Source organism: Eublepharis macularius, chromosome 9, assembly GCF_028583425.1.
Source record: "Eublepharis macularius isolate TG4126 chromosome 9, MPM_Emac_v1.0, whole genome shotgun sequence".
Lineage (NCBI taxonomy): Eukaryota > Metazoa > Chordata > Lepidosauria > Squamata > Eublepharidae > Eublepharis > Eublepharis macularius.
The window spans coordinates 62,122,311-62,148,204 of NC_072798.1; the positions used below are offsets into that span (position 1 = coordinate 62,122,311).

The 25,894-nt window shown below is 43.9% G+C and overlaps 2 protein-coding genes across 4 annotated transcripts in view; both read right to left on the reverse strand.

The window, feature by feature from the left end:
- The window catches only part of TPH2 (tryptophan hydroxylase 2), a 92,844-nt gene extending 74,677 nt beyond the window's left edge, over nt 1–18,167 (reverse strand). Inside the window, exon 1 of one of the 3 annotated variants that reach the window (XM_054988744.1) lies at nt 18,069–18,167. In XM_054988744.1, coding sequence (XP_054844719.1) covers nt 18,069–18,167 — 99 coding nt within the window. Of the gene's footprint in view, nt 1–18,046 lie in introns of all 3 variants that reach the window. The other 2 variants (XM_054988743.1, XM_054988742.1) reach the window with 2 other exon arrangements.
- A 3,658-nt stretch (nt 18,168–21,825) lies between these two features.
- The window catches only part of TBC1D15 (TBC1 domain family member 15), a 41,484-nt gene continuing 37,415 nt past the window's right edge, over nt 21,826–25,894 (reverse strand). Inside the window, exons 16-17 of the mRNA XM_054988319.1 lie at nt 24,845–24,931; nt 21,826–24,335 (exon numbers count right to left, since the gene is read on the reverse strand). Of these exons, the coding sequence (XP_054844294.1) occupies nt 24,132–24,335; nt 24,845–24,931 (291 nt within the window). The 3' untranslated portion in view covers nt 21,826–24,131. The remainder of the gene's footprint in view (nt 24,336–24,844; nt 24,932–25,894) is intronic.

Below are 25,894 nucleotides of genomic sequence, written 5' to 3' on the forward strand. Positions count from 1 at the left end.
AAGGGAAGCCTCAATCGCCATTTTAACTGAGGGCAAACGTTTAAAAATAGAGACTTTAATTAAAAAGAAGACAGAGTTAAGAAAGAGAGCTGATTCGTGGGGACCCAAGGCAAGTCCAATGGCCTCCAAAAAAGAAAAGGACTGGCAGGTTGCCATTGAGAATTTGGATAAGAAAATAACGGAGGGAAATAAAGAGATTCGGGAGATGATACAACAATTACAGCAAAACTTAATGACGGAAATGAAAGAAGTGATTAAGTCTGAAATTACGGAAGTTAAAAAAGAGATGGAAGCAATAAAAACAGATTTACAGAATACCCAACAAAAGGTGCAAGAAATGCAACAGATGGTGCAGGATGGGAAGAAAAAAATGGAGGCTATACAGACAGATATTGTGGCTATGGGCGAAAGAATGGTGATGATGGAATGCAAAGCAATGGATAGACAAATTCGTATGAGGTCGGTCCTGGAAAAAATGGATGGATCTGCTCTTAAACAAGTAGCTGAAATATTGGCAAAATTTTTGGGACAAACAGAGGAGGAAATGATGACCCATTTGGATATTGTGTATAGAGTCCATTCAAAATATGCAGAGCAAAAGAACCTACCAAGAGATATTATTGTCCAATTGACCACAAGGAGAATGAAGGAGGAAATTATTAGAAGACATTTTGAAACTCCGCTGGAAATAGCCGGGACTCGGATTCGCATCATGAAAGAAGTACCACGTAAAGTGCTCCAGGATCGGAAAAAGTATAGAGATTTGACACAGAAGTTGAGGGCAGCTGAAATTAGATATAGATGGGAGCTGCCAGAAGGAGTGACTTTTGAATTCCAATCAGGGAGACAAGTGATTAAATCGAAATATGCAATGGATGTATTTCTGATGGAGAATGGAAAAGACTTTCCTAGCTCATCCAGATTATAATTATGGAGTACAAATTAATTTCATGGAATGTTAATGGACTTAATTCACCCTCTAAATGAAAAGCTGTGCTACATTGGCTATCTAAACAAAGAAGTAATTTGATTTGTCTACAAGAGACTCATATCAGGGATCAAGATGTTAAATATTTAATTAACAAAAAGTTAGGAAAGCAATTTGCTTCGGCAACAAAGCAAAAAAAGAGGGGAATTGTTATATATATAAAAGAAGAATTGCAACCTAAATTAATAGTGTCTGATAAAAATGGAAGATACCTGGCTGTGGAATTTTCATGTAATGCAAAAAAAAACCTTTGGTACTTGGACTATATGCGCCAAATGGCTCTAAGGATATATTCTTTAAAGATTTATGAGAACAAATGGAGCAATGGACTTATGATCAGGTAATTATAGCTGGAGACTTTAATGGAGTGTTAGATTTGCAATTGGATAAAAGTTCATCAACAAGTAAAGCAAGGATGGGGAAATTACCAAAGTCCTTTTCTGAAATTCAGGAACAAGAAAATTTAGAAGATGTTTGGAGAAAATATAATCCTAAAGCGAAGCAGTATACGTTTTTTTCAACTAGTCACCAATCTTTTTCCAGAATAGATATGATCTGTGCGTCTAAAGAACTGGTAGTGTTTACAAAAGAGACTGATATATTACCGAAAGTTAGCTCAGATCATAATCCTGTGATGTGGAGATTTGGAATGAGACATAAGAAATGGAGATGGAGAATTAATGAGGATCTTTTGAGTGACCCAGAATGTGTTGAGGTGCTTAGAAAAGAAACGAAGTTCTTTATTCAGGGTAATGTGGATAAAGGGGTGTCAATGCATATGGTCTGGGACACTTATAAAGCTGTAATTAGAGGTGTGTTGATAGACTTAAATGGTAGAGAGAAGAGGAAAAAAGAAGTGAAATTAAAAGAGATCCAGGAAAAAATTATTCAAGTAGAACAACAACTGAAAAAGAGGCCAGGTAAAAAGAAATTCTTGTATGAAATAAAGTTACTGCAAGAACAAATTAGGGCTATGGAAAATAAAGAAGTGGAGTGGGAGTTGAAGAAAATGAAGCAAAAATCATTTGAAGGAGCTAATAAACCAGGGAGATATTTGGCGTGGCAATTAAAGAAAAAGAGAGAGAAAAGGACAATAAGTAGAATTATAGAAGAGGGGAAGGAATTATATGATCAAGGGTTGATTGAGAGAGCATTCTATAAATACTATGCCAAGATATATCAGAAAAAAATAGTGGATTATGAGACTACTTTGATATGATTGATTTACCAAAGGTGCCGGAGAAGCTGAAAGCTTAGTGCTGAGATAACAATAATGGAAGTGTTACAAGCAATACAAGCTACTACAGTTGGCAAAGCTCCGGGACCAGATGGAATTACAGCAAAATTTTATAAAGTGATGGCGGAGGATTTGAAACAAATGATGCAAAAAGTAATGAATGAGATATTGGAAGGGGTTGAGATGCCAGATACATGGAATGAGGCTAATATTACATTGATACCAAAGGAGACATTAGACTTAAGTAACGTTAAGAATTACAGACCAATATCTCTAACTAATAATGACTATAAAATATTTGCAAAGATATTAGCGGAAAGACTTAAGGCTTGGTTAGTGGAATTCATAGATGAAGACCAAGCTGGCTTTTTACCGGAAAGGCAAATAAAAAATAACCTACGAGTGTTACTGAATGCCATTGAGTATTATGATAAAAATCCAGGGAAGCAGGTTGGCTTTTTCTTTGTGGATGCGGAGAAAGCGTTTGACAATTTGAACTGGGATTTTGTTTGTAACAATGGAGAAGATGCATATGGGAGAGAAGTTTATACAAGCAATAAAGGCAATATATAAAAACCAATCTGCAAATATAGTTGTCAACTCAGATGTGACGAAAAAGTTGGAAATAAGGAAAGGAACAAGACAAGGCTGTCCGCTTTCCCCACTTCTGTTTGTAATGGTATTGGAGATCTTACTTAGGCAAATAAGAGAAGATAATTCAATAAGAGGACTGAGGACAAAAGGATTTGAATATAAAGTGAGAGCTTTTGCTGATGATATAATGGTGATAGTGGAGGATCCAATAGAGTGCATGCCAAAATTGATGAAGAAAATGAAAGACTTTGGAGATTTAGCGGGATTTGTAATAAATAAGGTGAAGTCCAAAATACTGTGTAAAAATATGACTAAACAACAACAAAAGGAGTTGATGGATAAGGTGGAATGTGAAGTAGTGAACAAAGTCAAATACTTGGGAGTGGAAGTTACTGCGAAAAATATTGATTTATATAAGAATAATTATGACAAGTTATGGCAACAAATAGATAAAGATATGATCAGATGGAACAAAATGAAGCGCGGGCGCCCGACTTACTGGGTGCCCGGTTTGCTGCCGGGAGGCGCGGGGGCAGGGCAGGCGCGGCGGCCGGCGTGCTGGCTGACTCGGTCTCAGCCGGGCAGCCAGCACCCAATCAAATTTGAATTCCGGCTGGCCAATCAGACGGCCGGGGCGGGGCCGGGCCAGCCAGCGGACCTCAGGGAGGCAGTCTTCCCTCTGGTCCGCTGGCTGGGTATTTATTTAGGGCCCGGCCCGGCCTCGTATCACTCGGCTTGGGCGGCGACAGAGAGAGGAGCAGCGAGGAGAGAGGGAGCGACGAGCGGCAGCGAGAAGGCAGAGAGAGGAAGCGAGCGGCGTCGGACCGGCAGCACGGAGGCTGAGGCTGGGGAGGTTTAGCTGAGCCTCCCCTTTCGACGCCCGGCTCAACTGCCGCCCGGCCCTCGGGCCCCTTGGCTCTCCTCTTCACCATCTGACCGGCAACCTCGCGGGCCGGGCTCCCTGCCCCTCCTGTTAGCACAGGGCAGGTGGGAGCGCCGTGGTTGGGGCTCGGGGCAGAGCTGAGCCCAGGCCCCACCGCGGTGAAGACAGCTGACGAGGACGGGAAGGCCGTGGGCTGCGTCATCAAGCTCCAGTTCCAGGAGCTCCAGCCGCAGGCGGCGCCCCTCCACTAAGAGAAGGAAGGCCCCCAGAAAGACGAGCCGAAGCCGCCGGCGCCAGGAGGATTCAGACAGTGAAGGATCCACAGGTGAGTCCTCATCGGAAGATGAGTGCGGCGGGGCGGGCTACTGGGATGCAGGGGCTGCCATCCCCGGGCTCCCAGGCTGGGCTTCGCGGCGCAGGGGGGCAGCTGGTGCTGGGGACTCCCGGGAGGTTTGGGGAGCAGAGGACAACGAAACACCTGCCCCGTCCTCTAGGTCCTTCACGGACGAAGAGGATCCCCCGGGGATTCACCTATCTCGCAAGGCCTGGGAGAGAATCCTAAACGGGTTCTACGTAGACGTTTTCTCCCTCCTCAGGCCGGAGGCAGAGGACGGGAGGTGCCCCCCGTCCAACAAACGGGATAAAAAGATGCCAAAAAAGGAGACAGCTAAACGAACCTTTAGTAACTGGATGGAAGGGTTCACTGTCTACATGGGGGTGGTGCAGATAGCGTATCCACAACGGGGGTGGCATCTGTCCAACCATTTGAGCAACGTCCTACGGGCCCGGGCCCTGGCCGGGGACGCGGCAGCTATGGATTACGATGAGGCCTTCCGGAAGAGGGCTTCCCAGAACCCCAGGGCCAGGTGAGACCTCATCAGCCAGAAGCTCTGGCTCTGGCTGGTGGGCCCCCAAATGAAAGGGCGGGCCGAGCCTGCCCGGGGGGGACGCTGGTTCAGCCGGCGGGACAGGCCTCGCGGTCTTTGCTGGGAATTCAACCAGGGCAAGTGCCAGCGGTCCAAGTGCCGCTATGAGAACAGTTGCGAGTCTTGTGGGGCCCCACACTCCCGCCAGGCATGCCCGCGAGGTTCCCAGACCACGGCTCCCTTTCGGGGGGGCCGGTCCTCCAATGGTGGTGCCCATAGGGACGGGGGGTCGAGTTCCACCGCCAGTCACCAGTCCAGCAGCGGCAGCAAGTAGCCCTGGCGGCGCTGAGTTAGGGTTGGCTCGCACACCTATCCGCCTGCAGGCCCTCCGCCCCCTCCTGGCACAATACCCTAACAGGCTGGCGGCCGCCTTCCTGATGGAAGGCTTCTCCAAAGGCTTCCGAATTCCTTTCACGGGCCCCCGTGTGGCCACTTCCTCGGGCAACCTTAAGTCTGCAAGGGAGTTGCCCGAGGTGGTCGCTGCCAAAATTACCAAGGAGGTGGGGGCTGGCCGGGTGTCCGGCCCCTTCTCTTCCCCCCCGTTACCTAACCTCGGGGTTTCTCCTCTGGGGGTCGTCCCCAAGAAGGCCCCTGGGGAGTTCAGACTCATACATCACTTGTCATACCTGCGTGGTTCTTCAGTCAATGATTGCATCCCCCAGGAGCTGTGCTCAGTGAGATACGCCTCCTTTGACCAGGCGGTCCGCCTTGTCCAGTCCTGTGGGCGGGGGGCCCTCTTGGCCAAGTGTGATGTCCAATCCGCTTTCAGGCTACTTCCAGTTCACCCTCAGGACTTTTGCCTCCTGGGCTTCAAGTTCAGGGATCAATGGTACGTGGACAGGGCCATGCCCATGGGGTGCTCCGTTGCCTGTGCCGCCTTTGAGGCATTCAGCACCTTCCTGGAGTGGGCCGCCAAGGATCGCATGGGTTCCCCCCACATTACTCATTACTTCGATGATTTCCTGATCATGGCACCCCCTGGTGGTCACACTTGTGCCATTCGGCTTAGGATCTTCCAGGACTTGGCTGATGAGCTGGGGGTCCCGCTCGCGCCAGAAAAGACGGAGGGCCCCTCCTCCCGTCTCACTTACCTGGGGATTGAACTCGACTCTGAGGCAGGCCTTTCTCGCCTCCCCCCGGACAAGTTAGCCCGGCTACGGGCCATCATTGAGTCCACGCTCCCCCGGGAGAAGTGCACCTTAAGGGACCTCCAGTCCATCATAGGGCATCTTAACTTTGCCTGCCGAGTGGTTTCCCTGGGCCGGGCCTTCTGCGCCCGCCTGGCCAGGGCGTGCAGAGGGGCATCGGCACCGCACCATCACATACGGCTCACTAAGGGGATAAAGGAGGATCTCAGGGTCTGGGGGGAGTTCCTCTCCAATTACAATGGGGTTTCGCTGTGGCAAGGCGCCCTCTCTCCAGGCTCCGACTTGCAGGTGCAGTCGGATGCAGCGGACAGCCTGGGGTTTGGGGTCTTTTTCAAAGGTAGGTGGTGCGCACAGCGATGGCCCTCATCCTGGGCCAGCTCCGGGATCCTCAGGGACCTCACCTTCCTGGAGCTGTTTCCCATCTTGGTCGCCGTTACAATCTGGCGGGAGGAGTTCAGGGACAAACGGGTTCTCTTCTGGTGCGACAACCAGGCGTCAGTCCGGGTGATTTACAAGCATTCCTCTTGCTCTGAGCGGGTCATGCAGCTCATCCAGCATTTTGTTCTATGCTGTCTTTCCGCTAACATCTCATTTTCAGCCCGGCACGTAGCAGGTTTGGATAACAGCATGGCAGATGCGCTGTCTCGCTTCCAGATGGAGAAGTTCTTCTCGCTGGCCCCTCAAGCGGCACGCACTCCCGACCCGTTCCCGGCGAACTTGTGGCGGATTGGCGAGACACAGTGACACAGGGAATTCTCAGCTCGGTGGCTCCCTCTACTCTGCGGGCTTATGCCAAGGCAGTGGCGCGCTTCCTCACCTTCGTCGGAAAGGAAGGAGAGCGGGACCCCTGGCCGCCATCCAAGACCACGGTGCTGCATTACCTGGCCCACCTGCGAGGATCTGGCTTCGCTCCAGGAACCATGCGGCGCGAGTTGTCGGGAATCTCTTTCGTCTGCAAGGCAGAAGGATTCCCTGATCCATGTGACGGTTTCCAGGCTCGCAGGGCCATAGAGGGGTGGGGCAGGGTCTCCCCACGGGCACCTGACCAGCGCAGGCCCATCACCCTGCCCATCCTGCGGGCGATCATGCAGGCGCTCCCTGACATCTGCTGATCTTCGTACGAGGAGCGGCTTGTATGCGTGGCCTTCACCCTGGCCTTTTTCGGAGCCTTCAGGGTCAGCGAACTGGTGGCGGGGTCCCACCAGGATGCCTCTGGCAGGGCCCTGGGAGCAGGGGACGTGGTTCTTTCCAGGCGCAGGGTCACCATCTCAGTTCGGCAATCCAAAACTGACCAACGGAGCCGGGGGGTCTCTGTCATCCTGCGGGCCTCTCGGGAGCAGGCCATCTGTCCAGTCAGGGCCGTCCAGTCTTTCCTGGCAGTCCGGCCTCCCCTCCCTGGCCCCTTACTGGTGCACAGGGGCAGCGCCCCATTTACACGCTACCAGTTCGCGGCCCTTCTGCGGGCATGCCTACAGGCAGCGGGGTTCCCGCCAGCGGACTTCGCATCCCATTCCTTCCGCATTGGCGCAGCCACGGTGGCGGCAGGCCTCGGGCTCCCCGCATCTGCCATCCAGCAGCTCGGCCGCTGGCGATCCCGGGCCTTCCGCACTTACATCCGCCCTGCCCGGGCTCTGGCTCATTGAGTCTGTTTATGCTTCATGTTTCAGGGTGCCGGAGGATTGTTTGGATTTGCGGCCACAGTATCGTGCATTGGGCCGGAAAGTATGCGGCGACCTCAGGATGGGGAAGACACCTCGGGTTGGACGATCACATCGAGATTCGCTGGATTGGCTCCCGGGGCATGCGGTGGGAGGCGCTGGTTCCCACCTTGTTTCGGCAGGCCTGCCGGGAAAGCCCACCCGACACCTTGATCATCCAGCTGGGAGAAAACGACCTGGGCAGGCGGGAGGCTCCGGAGCTGAAACGGGCGATGTGCAGCGACCTGGACTATCTAAGGGGGCTGTTCCCTCGGACTTTCTTCCTGTGGTCGGACTTGCTCCAGAGGCGCTGCTGGCATTTTGCGCACCACCCCGAGAGGGTGGACGGAATCCGGCAAAGGGTGGCCCGCGCCATGGGACATTACATCTCTGCTGCTGGGGGCCTGCTCATTCGGCACTCAGACATCTCGTTCCGCATGGAGGAATTGTTCCGCCCAGATGGGGTGCATCTGTCCAGCTGGGGGCAGGACATTTGGCTGCAGGACCTCAGGGATGGTCTGCTGGAGTGGTTGCGGCAGTAGGAGCTTTGGCGGGAGCCCCCCCCCGGGGGGGCTCTGGTGGCGGTTGGTCATTGGATCGGATCTCTTTTGGGGGAATCAGGGCCTCCGCCCTGGTTCCTGTAAGGGGATTCCCATAAGGAATCTTGGGGGTGAGGCACGGAGGTGCATGCCCAGCTCGGGGGCTGCCAGGCGGACTCATCACCAGGCGGCAGGGGAATCATGCAGGGGTGTACACCCAGATGATCTCCCCCTTAATGCCACTCCTTGGGTGCCCCCCCTCAGCTGGGGCCTGAGGGGGGAGGGTTCATCGGCTGGCAGGCGGGTCAGCCGATGCGTGGGGATCCGATCCATATGACTGCCTTCGCTCCTTACCTGCTGTTCGCAATAAAGTTGTGGCCTATTTTCACCCAGCCAGTGTGTGGTCTCAGTTTGTCACCAGCGCCTGCCACCCGTCGCGCCATCAGCCTAGGCTGCAAGCGCGGGCGCCTGACTTACCGGGTGCCCGGTTTGCTGCCGGGAGGTGCAGGGGCAGGGCAGGTGCGGCGGCCGGCGTGCTGGCTGACTCGGTCTCAGCCGGGCAGCCAGCACCCAATCAAATTTGAATTCCGGCCGGCCAATCAGCCGGCTGGGGCGGGGCCGGGCCAGCCAGCGAACCTCAGGGAGGCAGTCTTCCCTCTGGTCCGCTGGCTGGGTATTTATTTAGGGCCCGGCCCGGCCTCGTATCACTCGGCTCGGGTGGCGAATCCCACCCACCGCTCCCTTTCTTTCATTGCTTGTATGGTTTCTTCTTTGTCACAACTTTTGGCGGTTGGTCATTGGATCAGATCTCTTTTGGGGGAATCAGGGCCTCCGCCCTGGTTCCTGTAAGGGGATTCCCATAAGGAATCTTGGGGGTGAGGCACGGAGGTGCATGCCCAGCTCGGGGGCTGCCAGGCGGACTCACCACCAGGCGGCAGGGGAATCATGCAGGGGTGTACACCCAGATGATCTCCCCCTTAATGCTGCTCCTTGGGTGCCCCCCCTCAGCTGGGGCCTGAGGGGGGAGGGTTCATCGGCTGGCAAGCGGATCAGCCGATGCGTGGGGATCCGATCCATATGACTGCCTTCGCTCCTTACCTGCTGTTCGCAATAAAGTTGTGGCCTATTTTCACCCAGCCAGTGTGTGGTCTCAGTTTGTCGCCAGCGCCTGCCACCCGTCGCGCCATCAGCCTAGGCTGCAACTTGTTATGGTTAGGTCGCATTGCAGTAATTAAGATGAATGTTCTTCCAAGAATGATGTTTTTATTACTGACAATACCTGTTGTTAAGGATAGTAAACAATTTGAAAAGTGGCAGAGAATGATTTTAAATTTTGTTTGGACTGGAAAAAAACCCAGAGTTAAAATGAAAGTACTTTATGATGCAAAAGAAAGAGGAGGTCTACAATTACCAAATTTTAAATTATACCATGATGTGGTATGTTTGGATTGGTTAAGGGAATGGTTGTCATTGAAGCATTTGAAGTTATTAGCACTGGAAGGATACAATAAACTATTCGGATGGCATGCATATCTATGGTATGACAAAGTAAAAGCAGACTCTATGTTTTTACATCATTATGTAAGAAGAAGTTTGTTTGCTGTATGGAACAAATATAAGAAATATATGGAAGAGTCTATACCAATGTGGATTATCCCTGCGGAAGTAGTAAATCCAAGAACAGAATATGCGGGGGAAGGTTGGTTGACATATAAAGAGATTCTTGAGATAAAGCAGAACAATTATTTGCTTAAAGGTAATGATGAATTGCCATTCCAATATGGATGGTTTCAATATATGCAGATAAAAGACTTATATGAGAAAGACAAAAGGAAAAATGGTTTTAGATTACAAAATTCTGAGATTGAGAACTGTTTGCTTCAGGGGGGGAAGAAAATAATTTCTAAAATATATAAGATATTACTGAAATGGTTTACGGAGGAAGAAGTTGTTAAAGATCAGATGGTCAAATGGGCAATAAATTGTAATAAGGACATTTCAATGGAAGCTTGGGAAAAGGTGTGGAAAAATGTAGTTAAAATTTCAGCATGTACCACTGTGCGTGAAAATGTATATAAAATGTTGTATAGATGGTATTTAACACCGAAGAAGTTGGCCAATGGTAATAGCCAAATGTCTGATAAATGTTGGAAATGTAAGCAGCATGAAGGTTCATTCTATCATGTGTGGTGGACTTGTGATAAGGCTAAGCAGTTCTGGGGGGATATAGTAAAAGTTATGTCAGATACTTTACAAAGGAATATAAATAAAACCCCAGAATTGCTGTTATTATGTATGAACCTAGAAGATTTTGATAAACTGGACAGAGTTATGGTGTTTTATATGATCACGGCGGCCAGAATGTGTTATGTACAGTTGTGGAAGACTCAGGAGATACCATCTATGGAAGATTGGATTTTGAAAGTTTTGAATATGGCAGAAATGGACAAATTAACAAGGAAATTGAAAGAACAAGAAGATTTGGATTATACATTAAGTTGGGAAAAATTCAACAAATATGTGGAGAAAAAGTGGGACATGAAGGGGAAACTGTGGTCTTTGGAGAATTAAAGGGGAGATAGAAACTTACTTAAGGTCAAAAAGGGGTATATTTTATTTTATTGTATTTTATTGGATTAGTATGGAGTTATAGTGTTATAGTAATAGGTACTTAAGGAATAGAATGATACACATATATATGTATCTTTTTTTTAGTTAGTATATTTAGTAGTACTTATTATGTACTTATATAATTTTTATATTTTTAATTAAGATAAGTAATATAGTAAGTGTAGATAGTTAAGATGAGTAAAGAGATTTGATTAGTATGCATAACATAGATATATAGTATAGACTTTAAGAATCTATATGATATACTTTTTAGATTAAGTTGGGTATGGAAAACTGCTGGGAGTCACCAGAAAAGGGGTGGGAAGGATGGGGAAAATGTTATGCGGTAGATAATGCTATTGATTTCTGTGTATGTTTGTGAACCCATCCAATAAATTTTTTTTTAAAAAAATTCAAAATTCTCTCTCAAAATTCCACAGTCTGAAATTCCTAATCTAATTACTATTGAATTTTCAAATTTTCAGGGAGGGTTTTGCTTTACTGGAGCAAATCAAAATTAGATACTCAACTTTAGCTGCATTAGATCTACACAGTTTAAAATGGCTTTTTTTTTGTTGCCTGCCAACTCTACCTTACCAATGGCTAACCTGTTGTGACATTGTGAAATGCTCATAAATATCTCAGTGTCCCAGACAAACAATATTCATAAAAACTTCCTTAACACCCATATGTCCACTGCAATTTCAGTGAGGTTAATCAGCTGAGGGTGGGGGGAACCATTTGAGTTACTGCTATTAAGACATAAGAACACCAATATGCTGATGAATATATTGATGAAAGCCTTCTGTGACTTGGACACAGCTATCCATTCCTAGCATAAAACTGGAATAACCATAACTGATATTTTAACTAATACAAATAACCATAACTGATATATTTAACTAACACAGAACCAAGCTGCATTCAAAAGCTGTGGGAACCATAAAAATGTCAACTTCAGTCATCAAAAGAATGAAAGCAACACACATACACGCATGCACACACACGCATGCACAGCCGCACCCACTCCTGAAAAGAAAGCAGAATGAACTCAAAGCAGCACACACGCACACAGCTCCTGCCCCCCATAAAAAGAAAGCAGAATGAACTCAAAGCAGCATGTGCACACACAGCTCCCGCCCACCCCCGAATGAAAATAAAACAGAATGAACTCAAAGCAGCACACATACACAGAAACCCCTGAATGAAATGAAAGCAGAATGAACTCAAAGCAGCACGTGCGCACACGCACGCGCGCACACACACACACAGCCCTCCCCCCAAAAGAAAGCAGAACTCAAAGCAGCACACATACACACACAGTCCCACCCACCCACCCACTCCTCCAATGAAAATAAAACAGAATGAACTCAAAGCAGCTTAGCCTCCTTTGGAGAGCCAGCCCCAGCAGCTCTGCTTGCACTCATTCTCTCTCTCTCATAGACGAATGAAAAGAAAGCAGAATGAACTCAAAGCAGCATACATACATGCACAGCCCCACCCACTCCCCCAATGAAAATAAAGCAGAATGAACTCAAAGTGGCACACACATACACAGAAGCCCCTGAATGAAAACAGAGTGAAGTCAAAGCAGCTTAACCCTCCTCTGCAGAGCTCGTGCTGGGCCCCAGCTCTCTCTCTCTCTGTCACTTACAGAGGAATGAAAGAAAAGCAGAAGGAATTCAAAGCAGCTCAGCCTCTTCTGCAGAGCCCACAGGGCCGAAGGAGGAAGGAATCATATGGGCAGATTCTAGAACTGCCGGAACATCGTTCTGGAGCATTCCTCCTCAAAAAAAGCCCTGAGTGGAGCACTATGTTGTGTGGGGCTCTGAGGTTATCAAATTGGCTGTAGGACTACACCATTAGAAAATTATTTGATTGAAGACAAGCGGAAGGGCCATAGAGGACTTGGAAAATTTACCCTGGAAAAGACTTGCTAAATGTTTCTGTTTTAATCCCCAAACCTTCTGTATAGAACAATGGCACCTTACATTTTAGGGGCAGGGTGTTTCTTTCTCTTTTAAAACAATATGAAAGATACAAGGGTGAATACCAAACTAGTGAACAGACATGCAAATTGTCCACAGCTTTCTGCTCCCTGTCAAGCGTACACTCACTGGCAAGCCCAGGTTTAACACTACATGAATTGTACATCTTGTTTCCTAGCATTTGCTACCCTCTCCATACCTCACAATCTCATCCAATTCTCACTCCCATCTCTGCTCCTTTCACCATGCTGTTCCTTATGCCCTGAAGAGGCATGCAGCATACCTGTAGATGTCCAATGTGTCTCCTCTCATTTTATGAGAATATTAATACTCTTCAGTTAAAGCTGAGAGGGGTACTCAACCTCATTTAACTTGAGGTCACACAGTTGGCTGTTTCTATTGAAGTCAATGAATTCTCTTAATGGTATGAGACAACTAGCATGTGAAGGAGATAAAACCTTAAGCTACTCTTTAAATTGCTAATTGTCAGAAAATTGCAAGTATAAAGAACAAAAGAGTACAAGATAGAATGCTTAATCCAAGGGTTCTTAGGGCCACATCAACAGTGAGGAAGTTTGAACACTCACAGTAGTTCTTATTACATGCAAAATTCTTGGATGTTGTCACACATGCTGTTTGCACATGAGTGTGTTGCTGCATGTAGCATATACATGTTGAAAAGCTATGCCAATTGTGCTTCCCTAAAATATGTACATACATCTAAGACAAATTTGCAAGTATCACATGCAATAAAGTACACATGATTTGTGTACCATTTTCTACATGGAGCACTAGCTAGGTGAGTCATGTCTTTTCTTCCAACTGAGGGGATCCATACTGCTTCCTAAAATTTCCCCAAGACTCAAGACTAAATGGTACCATGCCTGCTCATCACCAGAGACAGGCCTCACAACTGGCTACTCTGTCTTTTCCCAGGCCAGAGGTAGAGCTAATCCGCTCTGCCACACCACCAGGCAGAGCTACCCTTGATCCTGTCTGCTCTCTTACTGAGGCAGCCCTGAACTGAACTGCTGCTGCGTGTCCCTCCAATGTTCCATTCCCCCTCTGAAAGGTGATGGGAATTCTGGAGCAGCACTCCCCTAGGCTCAGGTATGAAACAGCTTAGCAGCTGTTCTACCTTTCAGGGGCAGGACTGCTTCCTGTTTTTCAAACAGAAAATTCCTAGACTGATTAGCCAGGTTCAACATATTCATTCTAAGATAGTACCTACGGATAGTACCAAAGGAAACCCAGTAAAGGATCACTTATTCAGCTTTGGCAGTAAGCACATCTAAATTGAGGGAGCTTGTGGATGTTGTTTTCTGCTGCAGTGATAACCACGCAATAATATATCAAACAAGAATGATTTCATAGAAGAGGTACCTATTATGAGAATGGAGATACTACCTCTTGGGGGTGGGAGATCCCAGAGCCACTGAGACTGATTTTGTGCAATTGTTGTTCTCTTACTCCCTCCATCCAACTGATCCAGCTAATATGCTTGAACTAGCAGGAGCCAGCACAGAGAATGGCAAAATGCACACTTGTTTTATGCCTGAGTGACACACTAACTCAACATATCAAAAGCATTATGAACACAGAGTAAACTAGGACAATATTGTGACAGAAAGGAGAAGTTTCTGCCCTGTTTTATTTCCCAATAAAATAAGGCAGACCAATCAGCTCAGACCAATCAGATTTAAACTGCTGAATGGAATGTTGGATGGGAAAAACAGCAACAACCTCCAACAACCAACTGTGGGGCGGGGGGTGGGGGGGAGAACAGGGGTGTTGGCTTCTGGCAAAAGACAGGACAACAGGAGGTGTGGGACACAGCCCTAACCTCCCTTAAATTCTGAGTAGTAAGCAGAGGCCCTCAGAGGCCCTGAGTGATATTTTATGCGACTCTAGATATAGCACAAACATGTATCAGAAAGATGACTATATGAATGTAGATGTAATCACGTTTTATGATTTTTGTCTTTACACAGCCACACAAAGAGAAGCCCCTTACCCATCTTTCTCTTGTCCTTGCAAGCTAACAAAAGTGCTGACAGTAGAAAATGAAACTGCATTTCTAGAATCTGTGAGAACAAAACAATTAAGATCCAGACCTGTAGAATCTCAGTTCCCTCATTGTCAACATTGCAAGAGATAGATGGCCATCATCCTGCCATAGATCGGGGCACTTGTATTAAAGCCTTTGTTTCAGGAATGCTGGGAAATATTCTTTGCCCAGCACCTATATCATGTACTGGAATAAATTAACAATGGGTAGTTGTCCTGCTAGTTACATCAAGGATGGGAACAGATCCAGGCTAGTCGTGAAAATGACACACATCTGCCCAATGGATACTTGAACTGATATCAGAGTTGCCAAAGAAAGAGTGTTTGTTCTTTGAAATGATAAGCAACTTTTACAAGTGTTAATTGAGTAAGGGGACAACCCCTAATTATGCTAAACCAATGGAATGATGCTAAGTCATATGTACACGTAACTAACTCAACCAATAACTTACTGAATACATAATGAACTCAAGGTGATAAAAGTTGATGTAATGTTTCTCAGACCTCTGAAGAACTATGGGTCTTCCCTGTATTTGAATAAAGTAACTCAGGGCCAAGCTACACATGACGAATGACACTTGAACGGCAAGTGGATTGAGTGGAGGGCAAGTGAACAGGGAGAAATACACTTGCTGTTCAAGTGTCATTCGTCATGTGTAGCTTGGCCCACTGTTTCCTCTCCTCATCGGACTCTATCTGTTTGCTTCTTCTGAATTGGGCCTGAGGCAGAACAGGCCACAAATTTGCGTGGTTCAGAGGTGTCCTGAAAAAGATAGGGAGTCCAATTGGGACTGTTGAGTGTTGTTTACAGGGGCATGATTTGGGTGCTACTTCTATTACAAACAATAAAGAGGTCATGCTTGTCTGGTTATTATTTTCAAGTCTGAGCCTTTTAAAAAACGTACAACCAAGCACAGAGCACCTCCCAGCTCGGATAAGTTGTGTCATCTATAATACTAGAGTGGAAGGGAATTAAGTGTCACACTTAAAAAACAAATACTTAAGTGTGTTTGTTACCCTTGTGTCCAGTATTTTCATAAGCCCATATAGGCAGACTCTATAGGACCTAAGGAAAAAGCATATCACCTCTGTCCTCTGTTTTAAGGATTATGTGATTCTGTGTAAAGGAAAAGGAAAAAATCCACTTTGCATCCTCACACTCCAAAAGCTGAAGGGGAAACTTTTGAAAGTGGTAAAGGGGTTTGCAACCCTCCAGCCTGAGAGACTTGTTTTAGGGTGATTACCTATAAAGAGAGAAAGCCTGGACTGGGGACATGAATAATACCAAAAACTGACACTTGCACTGGAAAGCAAAAATGTGTGGCATGTGTGTGAAGGCTGAACCTCTCTTGCTTTCAACAGCAAACTCTGTCCGTGATACTGCCCACAGTACTGTGATTCAAAACACAACAATAAAACATATAAGAAGAGGATGTGCAATGCTTTCTTCTCCACTCACTGAAAAATAGCCTGCCCTGAAATTAAGGGGGGAACTTTCCAGTTGCGTCTGACTCCTGACCAATATCTTTCTGTTCAGGAGCTGCTTTGTACTTTCGTTGCAGGACTATTGTTCCTGAACATGAACCCTACCCTTTCTTTGCATCACATTGTAAACAGCTTTTTAATGGGGAGAGGGGGAGAGAGGAAAGGAGACTTCCTTGGATAGTTTCAGGTGGATAGCTGTGCTAGTCAGAAGTAGCAGAACAAAATCTGAGTCCAGTAGCACCTTAAAGACCAACAAAATTTCCATGGTAAAAGCTTTTTTGAGTCAAAGCTCACTTGGCCTCTGATGAAAGCTTATACCCCTGAAAATTTTGTTGGTTTTTAAGGTGCTACTGGACTTGAATTTTGTTCTCTGGATAAATATTGCCTCACTTTTATGGAATCAGTAAGGGCAGTACTGTACTACTGAAGGGCTATACAAATTAGCAAAGAAGTCCTTTTTAATGGACAAGATCTATCCCATTCCCTTTCAGACTACACTGATTTTTCTGTCCTATTTCACTGGTTCTACACATTAATTTTTTATAAACAGCAAAATGGGCTAGTATTCTAAGCAGGTAAAAGCCCTCTGCTTCTTTTAAAAAAGCAACTGTTTCTCCTGAGCTGATTTTACTGCTCTCATTATTATCAGTTACAAATAATAATAGCAACTGCTTTTTATGCACACTTTTATTCAAAAAATATATTCACGCACATGGATGACCCAATCTGATTGAAATGTAGTCTGGTGCCCTGGTTACAAGAAAAAGAAATTCTTTTAATAGGAAGGAAAGCTAGAAAGTCTAAAGGTCTCAGCCCTGCAGTTGTCATGCACAAAAACTGATCACATATGTAGTAGACATGCAACTCCCGTTTCATCCAGACATGCATGCAGCCAAGTTAATAGGACTCAGTATCTCATTGCAGATGTGATGTGCAGGTTGTAAGCATGTGGGACACAGTTTGCACATTTCATGAGCATAAAAATGTGCCAATAAAAGAGATTATTTTTTCTTGGACTAATATGGCAACTGTCTACACCAGTCTTTAAAAGTCTTAAAAATTAGACAGCAGCAATTGTCAGGTTCCTTAACATATGAATTATTTTATCTGTAATAATATGTATATGCGAGTTTCCACATTTTGATTAACACTCTGTGCAACCGGTTTTTCATTCTGGGTGAGTTACCTAATTTTTTAGTTGTTCCTGTTGACAGTGTTGCTTTCTCTTTGATGTAGATTTTTTTTAAAAAAAAAGTCATGAAGGAAAGCTGGTTTCATGAACAGTTTGATTACATGTGCCCTTTAAATGTACACCAACTATTTAAAAATAATTTTTAAAAAGTAATGAAAACTATATCCATATAGACGTCAGAAACTTACTTGGGTTTTTAATCAGCACTGAGTATTGGATGCATTTTAACAAAATTGTCCTTTGCATCAAATGTTCAGAGTTTGGGGTTGGTTTCATAAAATCTTACATCTCAAAATCATATCACCCCTACTTGGGGAGGGGGGAGACTCAATGAACTTGTTTGCAAACACTTGTTCTTAGGATCACAGATTTAAGACATTGTAAAAGTTAGATTTCTACAAAATCAGAGTATATAACTGTAAATCTGAACTTCACACCACAAAAGCCTAAGGACAGAAACAGAAATAAAAGGGAAAGGATGCAGTCAAAGGGTATGAGAGACAGAGATCTTTCCCCCAAGAGTTAAAGTTTCCAATAAAATACTTATTTAATCATAAGAAGTGGTGCTGGAAAAAGAGAGATGTTAACAAATCATAACCTTTTTCTGATCATGCAAATCTCTGTCCATTTCAAAAAGTGACTGAAAAATCATGGAGCAATCCTAAACGTATTTGCTCAGACTAGCTTGACACAGTTCTGGGTACTTACTGTTACATTGCCAAGAAGTGGGTGTTCTTGGGGCACAGCTGAATCCAAGGAGAGTCCCCGTCTTGCCCAGTATTTACTGGAGAACATCATCATTGCTGGCTGCATAGTGGCTGGTGTAATTTTCTCTCTTTACAGCAGGGGGAAACCCAGTGTCAGGGCTGCCTGTGAGAGCTGGCCACCACTCTGGTGCTGAATAAGGAGCAATCCAAAAGCTACTCTCATGAAGCGTCCTTTTATATACCTGGGTAAGGACTGATGAAATGCTGATTAGGAAAGCCTTGCCAAAGCTGGCGCTTCAAAGCCCAACAGCAGAAGGAATAAGTTTCTTCATACAGTGATTTTGTGTCTTCCAAATGCAACAAACAACTCAAGCTATCTAGCCATCCCAGGCTGCTCGCTTCTTTCGTTGATACACCATTGCTCATAAACTGATGGGCACAATGCAGCTGCATTTTTATTGCTACTTCTGAACAATAGTCGAGTGAGGTTTCTTTATAAGAAGTCAGAAGGCCGCAACAACAACAAAAATGCAACAAACCAGTGCCCTGAACTTTGGATTCCTGAACCTAACAGAGCTGCTTGATTACTTCTCTGGTGCTCCAGTTGACAATTATTCTTTAAATTGCTTATGCTCCAACTAAGAGTGCCCATATTTTAGTATATCCTGGAATCAATCTGTGTTCTGTTTGCATATTACTTTTTATACCGTGAGCTGCTGTCCTTTCATTTTAATAATGTGTCCCACTGACTTGTTTGTAGAAACTGATTACCATGCTCTGAAAGCTCAAGATGTGAAAAGCAATTATAAATTTTCAAAGGAACAGAACAAAAGAACAGAACAAAAAGATAGTGTCAAACTGTACTATCACTAAAACAACTTGCTGCGTTCTCACTTGCCCTGCTTTGAGTAGACACTTTCTAGTAAATGCTTTTAATATGGAAGATAGAAACCTATTCAAGAAAAAATTCTTTTTTGCATTTTTTGGCTCCTCTGTTCCAGCATACAGAATGCACTCTTCAGAAACACTCCGAGTGTCTCTACCACAAATCAAAGGATTTGGGGCACGTAGCTTTTCAACACGGCTCAGAAGTGTGGATATTCTGATGCAGCTAGTTGGCACACAGCCAACCCTTGCTGCAGGAGTGAAAAAGCAGGAGGAAGGGCGAGGGAGGAGCACAGTTCTGACTGTGGCATAGAACCCTTTATACTTTTTATCACCCCTTTCCTCCAGCAAATTCAATGTGGCATCTACAGCCACCCTAGGAAGTTGATAAAGCTGAGGTCTTTAAAAAAGGTCCTCATGTTGAAGAACATCTCCCAGAAAAGAACAGAGTGGCTGATATGGTATCTCAGAAAGAAAGCATGTCCAATATACTCCTTTGTGTCAGCTACATTCTTCAGGCAGCCTTGTGCTTATGGCGCCCTCTGTTAGAACAGTCTGTGCATCATCCGGATCATGGGCTTTTTCTATGGTGGGTCCAGTCCAATGGAACGGGTGCAGAGAGTGCCTTCACGCTGTACATACAGGAAGGCATGTAAGAGTTTTACTCAAGAGCATTTATGGGAGGGTGAACAGCCCCAGCAGATTTGCCTGCCCTCTTTTTCACTGAGTGGATTTTTAATCATTCTTTGTCCTTTTTAATCTATAATCTGTGCTTTTTGAAGAGTGCATGTTAAAACTCTCATTAACTGGAACGTTTCATTGCGTATCCTAGCAGCCTGGTGTTGCATCATAAATAAATATTTTAAATAATCCAACCATTTCCATGTATTCTATCCTGTTTTTGTTTAACCTCTCTACAGTGCAATCCTATGCAGTTATTCCACTCTAAACTGATGAAAATCAGTGGGCATAGAATGAAATGACTCTGCATAGGATTTGCACTGCACGTAACCCATCTTGACATTGTCAGATTTTTTTGAGAGTTCAAAAACCCCTTTTCATCTAGAGATATTCAATTTGTTTATCTCTGACTAGGTTTCTAAGCACCATCATTCCATCTGCACTTTCTGTGTAAGATGTAACTTGTACATAAATTAAACCATGAATAGTTTCTCTGATCATCAAGGTAGACATTAACTTCGTTTTATAGGCTCCATGTTGATGAAAAGGGAAGAAGCCTGTGTTTTCCTTCTGAGTGTGTGCAGAACAAACACTGCTTCCTTTAAAAAATGTGCATTTATTATATGGTACCACTGGAATCAAGCCATTTAATAAATTGGCCAATATTTTAAGCCAAGAAAGTGGTCCCACTTTACCCAAGTAACAAAGGTTTAAGTAGTCAGTTCAAAAGCAACTGAATAAGGGATAACAAGTTACAATGAGTCCCAAGCTAATGCATTCTTCACCAGTGGATGTAGATTTGCATTTTAAAACTCAGTTGTTCTTTTAAGAACATAAGCTGCTGCAACTTCCAGCACAACTTTTTGTAGCTGTGAAAAGCAAGGTTTGCAATGTGAATAACAACGTACTTGAAACTGACTCAAAGGTCCCATTCTCAAGGGTCACACAATAAACTTCAGACACAGTAGCATTTTCAAGCCCCGTATTTACAAAAGCACTCCCTCTGCACCACACACTAGCCTCCAAAACAGAAGGATATTTCTGGCCAAGTACAAGTTGTTGGGCAAAAAACAAAACGGGAAAATCCCAAATATTGCACTTGCCTTAACGGGTTCTCTGAACTGCATTTATGGTCAGAGATCCTCAAACCTATTTACATGGATGCAAGTGCCTCTACTTTTAATGAAATTTACATCAATAACATGCAATTACAATTTAGAAGTATGTAGATCTGTGGCAGTTATGCCACATGACCCTTCTTTTTCCAATTCTAGCAGTTCACTGAAGTTCTCAATATAACAGTAATTGCCTTCAAACATAAATGTTCATTTTAGAATCTTGCCCACATTTAGCTTATAGAATGACTGTACTAGAATAATTCTGAAGCCTTAGGGCAATGTATAACATAGAACACAGAAAAACCAAAGCTCTATTATACAACAAAAAAGGCACAGTGGTTCAAAAATTATTTCCTGTGAGCAGGAAATGAAAGATTAAGGAGCCAGGCCTTGAATCTTTGCCTTTTGTAGAACAGGTTTCTTTGTTATTAACTGATAAAAGATAAGCACATTGATGATATTAAAGCCAAGGATTGCAGAGATTTCAACTACTGATGCGGGTTCTTGTAACTGGAAGATTAGTCAGTTCTCCCACATTACTGCAACCACTGGGTTTTATCTCCTGCAGTGACGGAGTCTGTACATACATTCATTTGTTACTCGCTATACATTTTTCAAAAAGCCTATAGAAGAAAGTTAATCCTTCAAAGACATTGGGGGCAATCAAAAAAGCTGAAGCCACTGCTTGTATTCTTCCCCCTTCCCAGAATGATTATTAAAAAGTATGTAGTCTGCTTTCACTGCCCATATATGTTTCTGGAAACTACTCTGTGCAGCAACAGCGAAAAAGAAACTCGCAACAATAATCAAACACTATGATCTGCACAATTCAGGTACTCAGATCAAATCCGTTAAGTGGGACTTGTGTGCCTAAACATAGATTTAGTTCTATTGACCAACGAGACAAGCCTATTTAAATTTCCCCATATTTGGGGCATCTATCAACTGAAACCTTATATTGATCATTAAAATATTCTGCTGCAAAAGAACTGCGTTGTTCTTGAAATCTGTGTGCAAATCATGGAATTCTATCTTTTTTAAAGCTGTAGTCACCTCCACTCAAAATATGTTTTAACATCATTATGTAAACTTTGCATTTTATTTCATAATATGTACAATTGTTCTCAAATAGAAACAAATGCACTGAATCAGTTAAGTCAGATTCTACATAACTTAAAAAGTCACAGAATGGCATACTACGAGCTTGTAGTTCTCATATGCAAGTTATTGTTAAGGGTGATAGACACAATTCACCAGCACGACAAGAGCAATAATGAAATGCTATTACTCTAGGGGTGGGGGGTTGATAGCACCGTCTACAAAGCTTTTTGTTTTTAAAGTCATTACTCATTTACTGCATGGAATTGAGATCTGGGGATTAAAAGAACCAATACTTAGCAAGTTGGAAATAATCCCAATTTTTTTTCATGAGACGTGTTCTAGCCTACCAAAAGGGACACCAGCAGCCTTGCTACAGGCAGAACTTGGTCTCCCTTCGATTAGAGCATGCACCCATTTAGCGATTCTTAAATTGCAGAAAAAATATCAACTAACAAACTCTGGTTCCTTCAGTAATCTGAGTTATCAGCTGCTGCAAAGTAAGGACAAAACTTAAGGAAGGCCCACCATGACATTGCATCTCGATATACCATCCCAGACGAATTACTTCAACCTTCAGGAAGCAATGTTGACTTAAGGGAATGGATTTATAAAGAAGATGCCCTAATTGATAAATTTTTAATCAGTAAAACAAAACTTGCTCCACAGCATAAAACCATCAAAAAAGATCACACCAGAGCACGTTATTTGACTGAAATGACAATTTATAAGCTCAGGGTAGCATTTACATCATTACGCTTCCAGTCTATGCCAACCGAGATGCTACTCGGTTGATTTTTTATTTAAAAACCCATCGATCAGCGTTTATGTATCTGTGGAACCGCAATTGAGGACCTACCACACTATGTTTTAAGCTGTCCCTTATACCAGGAACCAAGAGGAAAATTTCTCACCAATATTTTATCTGGTCTCCATCTTCTGCCTGATTTTGATAAATTAAATTTCATACTCTCAGATACAGATCCTTTTATCTTCAATAGGATGGCATGCTATGCCCTGGCCAGGAAAATAGGAGTAAATGTTACAACTGGGAAAATAAACAACTGATACAAATTGTTGCCTTTTAGTCTGTTAGAAACCATTTGATTTTAAAGTTGTTTATATTTTAAGTAAAATGCATTTTACTGTAATTATATTTGTATCCATGTTTTATTATGAAACGTTTTGGATTGTGAAGGCCTGTGGCCGTATACAATAAATTCTCTTGTATCTGACAATTCACAGCAGTTTCTTTTATGCAAACTGAGCCCTTAACTGAACTTGCACCGGAGAACCAAAAAGGGAGCACATACCCAAGGCGATTAGTATTTTTCACTTATTTTTATCTGCTTGTAAAGATCACCAAGTACTCTAGCAATAAAGGTAATTTAAGTAGTCCCTATCAGTTATGGCTATACTATTAAGCAAAGATAAACATTATTAGATAGGTAATGAATTAAGCTGTTGCAAAATTACATCAGGAGCAGAACTGAATGTTTCCATATATATATTTTCCCTTATTTTAAAAAATGATTTTCAAAAATAGTCAGTGTTGAAGCTATGCATTAAAATTTGGTCAGAACTGTTTGAATGAACAGCCAAGCTTTACTTAGTCAAAATAGTGAAAATAGATTTATCCTTTAATACTCACAGGTTTGAATATGTATCTAATTTATACATACATATGTATATGTGAAGAGATGTTAATATGTAAAAAGTCCTGTTCAGCCACCCTAGATTACACAAAATTAGGTCTCCAGGAGCAGCACAAATGAAAATCTTCATTGAAAATCTACACTCTACCACCACAAAATACTTAGAAAGTGTTTTTGTAAACATCTGAGAAGGAATGCAATCCTTTCATTTACAAAGCACTGTTAATTAGCATCTTTTCACTTAGGAAACTGTATAGAAGTGTTTTTGAATCTTATTAAATCCAAGAACCATCAATGCTGAAGTTTTAAAAGTGAAAGCAATACAGATGCATCTATTTCCAAACTGTTCACATTCATCTGACTTCCATAACATCAAAGAGAAAAAATGCACTTGGCTACAAAAATATTAAGGAATGTTATTGAAAACAAAAAGGCTATTTTGGTAGAAGAAACTACAAAAATATTTAGGTCATGTTGTAAAGCTTTGGTGCATTACAGTACATGATTTCTTTCCCAAATCTTTAAAGCTTAATCAACGCAAAATTTTAAATATCCACCTCAAGTGCTTGAAAGAAACAAAACAGTTGTAATAAAGTGTCTCTTCAAAAATAAAATCAAAGAATCATCCAGGCATCAATCAGTGGCCATGGTGTGGGCCTCTTGCTCAATGTTCTCCTTTGTCCCGTTGGTCACAGCAAGAGGCATGGAGAGACCTGGATACGCTGGTGCAGCACAACTAATCTCACCACCAGCCTCATCTTCTCCATTGTCTGAATCTGGCGTTGTCACAGCACTGGTTTCTAATCCCAAAACTTCGCAGACTGCCTGAGGCAATTCCTGTGAAGAAATATTTGATACAGTTTGTTTCTTGTCTATTATTTAAAAGTCAACGCAGAGAAGTTGCACACAAAATGCACATTAGCACTAAAACGAATTCTCTGATAACTCTGGAAATAAAGCTGTTTGCTTTCCATCGCCATATGGCACTGCTGTGCATCCCATGCAGAAGTGCATTTCAGCACTTTCAATGGCTACATTCCATGTCACATACTTGTATTTACTTTTCTGGCCTTCAGAAGAAATGAGCCCTTTCCAGTATCCACTTGCGCCAGGAGCCCAGTGGCTGTGCATATCAGGAGCCTGTTACCCATAATGCTCCCAATATGCATGGTCACCATGCTGTCTGAACTGAGGAGTATGTGAATTTTGCATGTGCAAATAGATCCAACCATTTCTAAACAGCGCCTCCATCATACCCAAATTTAAAGGTTATTTTAAATACACAAACACCATTATTCATGTGTTTACTACATGCAATGCTAATGCAAAATATGTTTTACTTTTACCTTGCAATTCATCATCTGTATAGAAATGGCATCTGCTTTGCAAAGTACTTCTTCCACATTGATTTTCATAGACAGCTCATTGATATGCTACAAAATTAAAAAAGAATGACAAAGTGCGACAAAGTGTACATGATCAACGGCATTCATTTGGGTATTTAGATTAGGAGGTCCGTCATATTGCAACCTTTGGCAGGCCTGTTCCCCAGGTTCAGGTCTGGCCACCCCCCAACAGCACACCCAGCCACCCTGACTCTTGGGCCAGGAGGGAGGATTGCAGCTGTTCTAGGGAGTACCCAGCATCTAGAAATATTCTAGCCTTGAACTGGGGATTGGTTGACCTCTCCTGGACCACAGAGAGATAACCTCTTAGCTCAGCAGCAGCATTTACACTAACTGGCCCAAGGAATCTCAAGGACTGTATCTCCTTCAAATCAATAAGTATTCCAATTAGCTCTGAAGATCAGTCAGCCTTTTTAAAACATAACTGAGTAAGAAAACTCATTCCTAAAACAGTGTTTCACAATGTAATGGGTTAACATATTACTAGGGGTGTGCGCTTAGGGCTTCTGATTTGGATTTTTAACCCAAATAGCACCCAAATTGGAAAGATTTGAGGTTCCTGAATTGGCCCTAGCATTGCTGAGCCGATTCAGGAATCCTGAACCAAAGCTTCCCAAAGCAATTTGTATCGCTTCGGGAAGTTTTGGGAAAAGAGCAACACTTTTCTTGCTGCTTCCAAGCAGCAAGAAAAGTGTTGCTTTCAAAACACCAGCCGCTTTACAGCTGATGGGAGGATTCCTCTCTCATTAGCTGGAAAAAGCCCTTTAAATGCAGGCTGCTTTTTTCAGCTGACAGGAGGGGGATTCCCCTCTCATCAGCTGAAAAAAGCCTTTTAAATGACCGCCAAGTGGCTTGCCGCTTTGGTGTCTGGGTTATCCCAAATTGTTTTCCCGCTTCGGGTAATCCCAAAGTGGGAAACCCGAATATTTTTTGGGTGCACACCCCTACATATTACTGATGTACAAATATTTACCACCTCTTATCAGATTT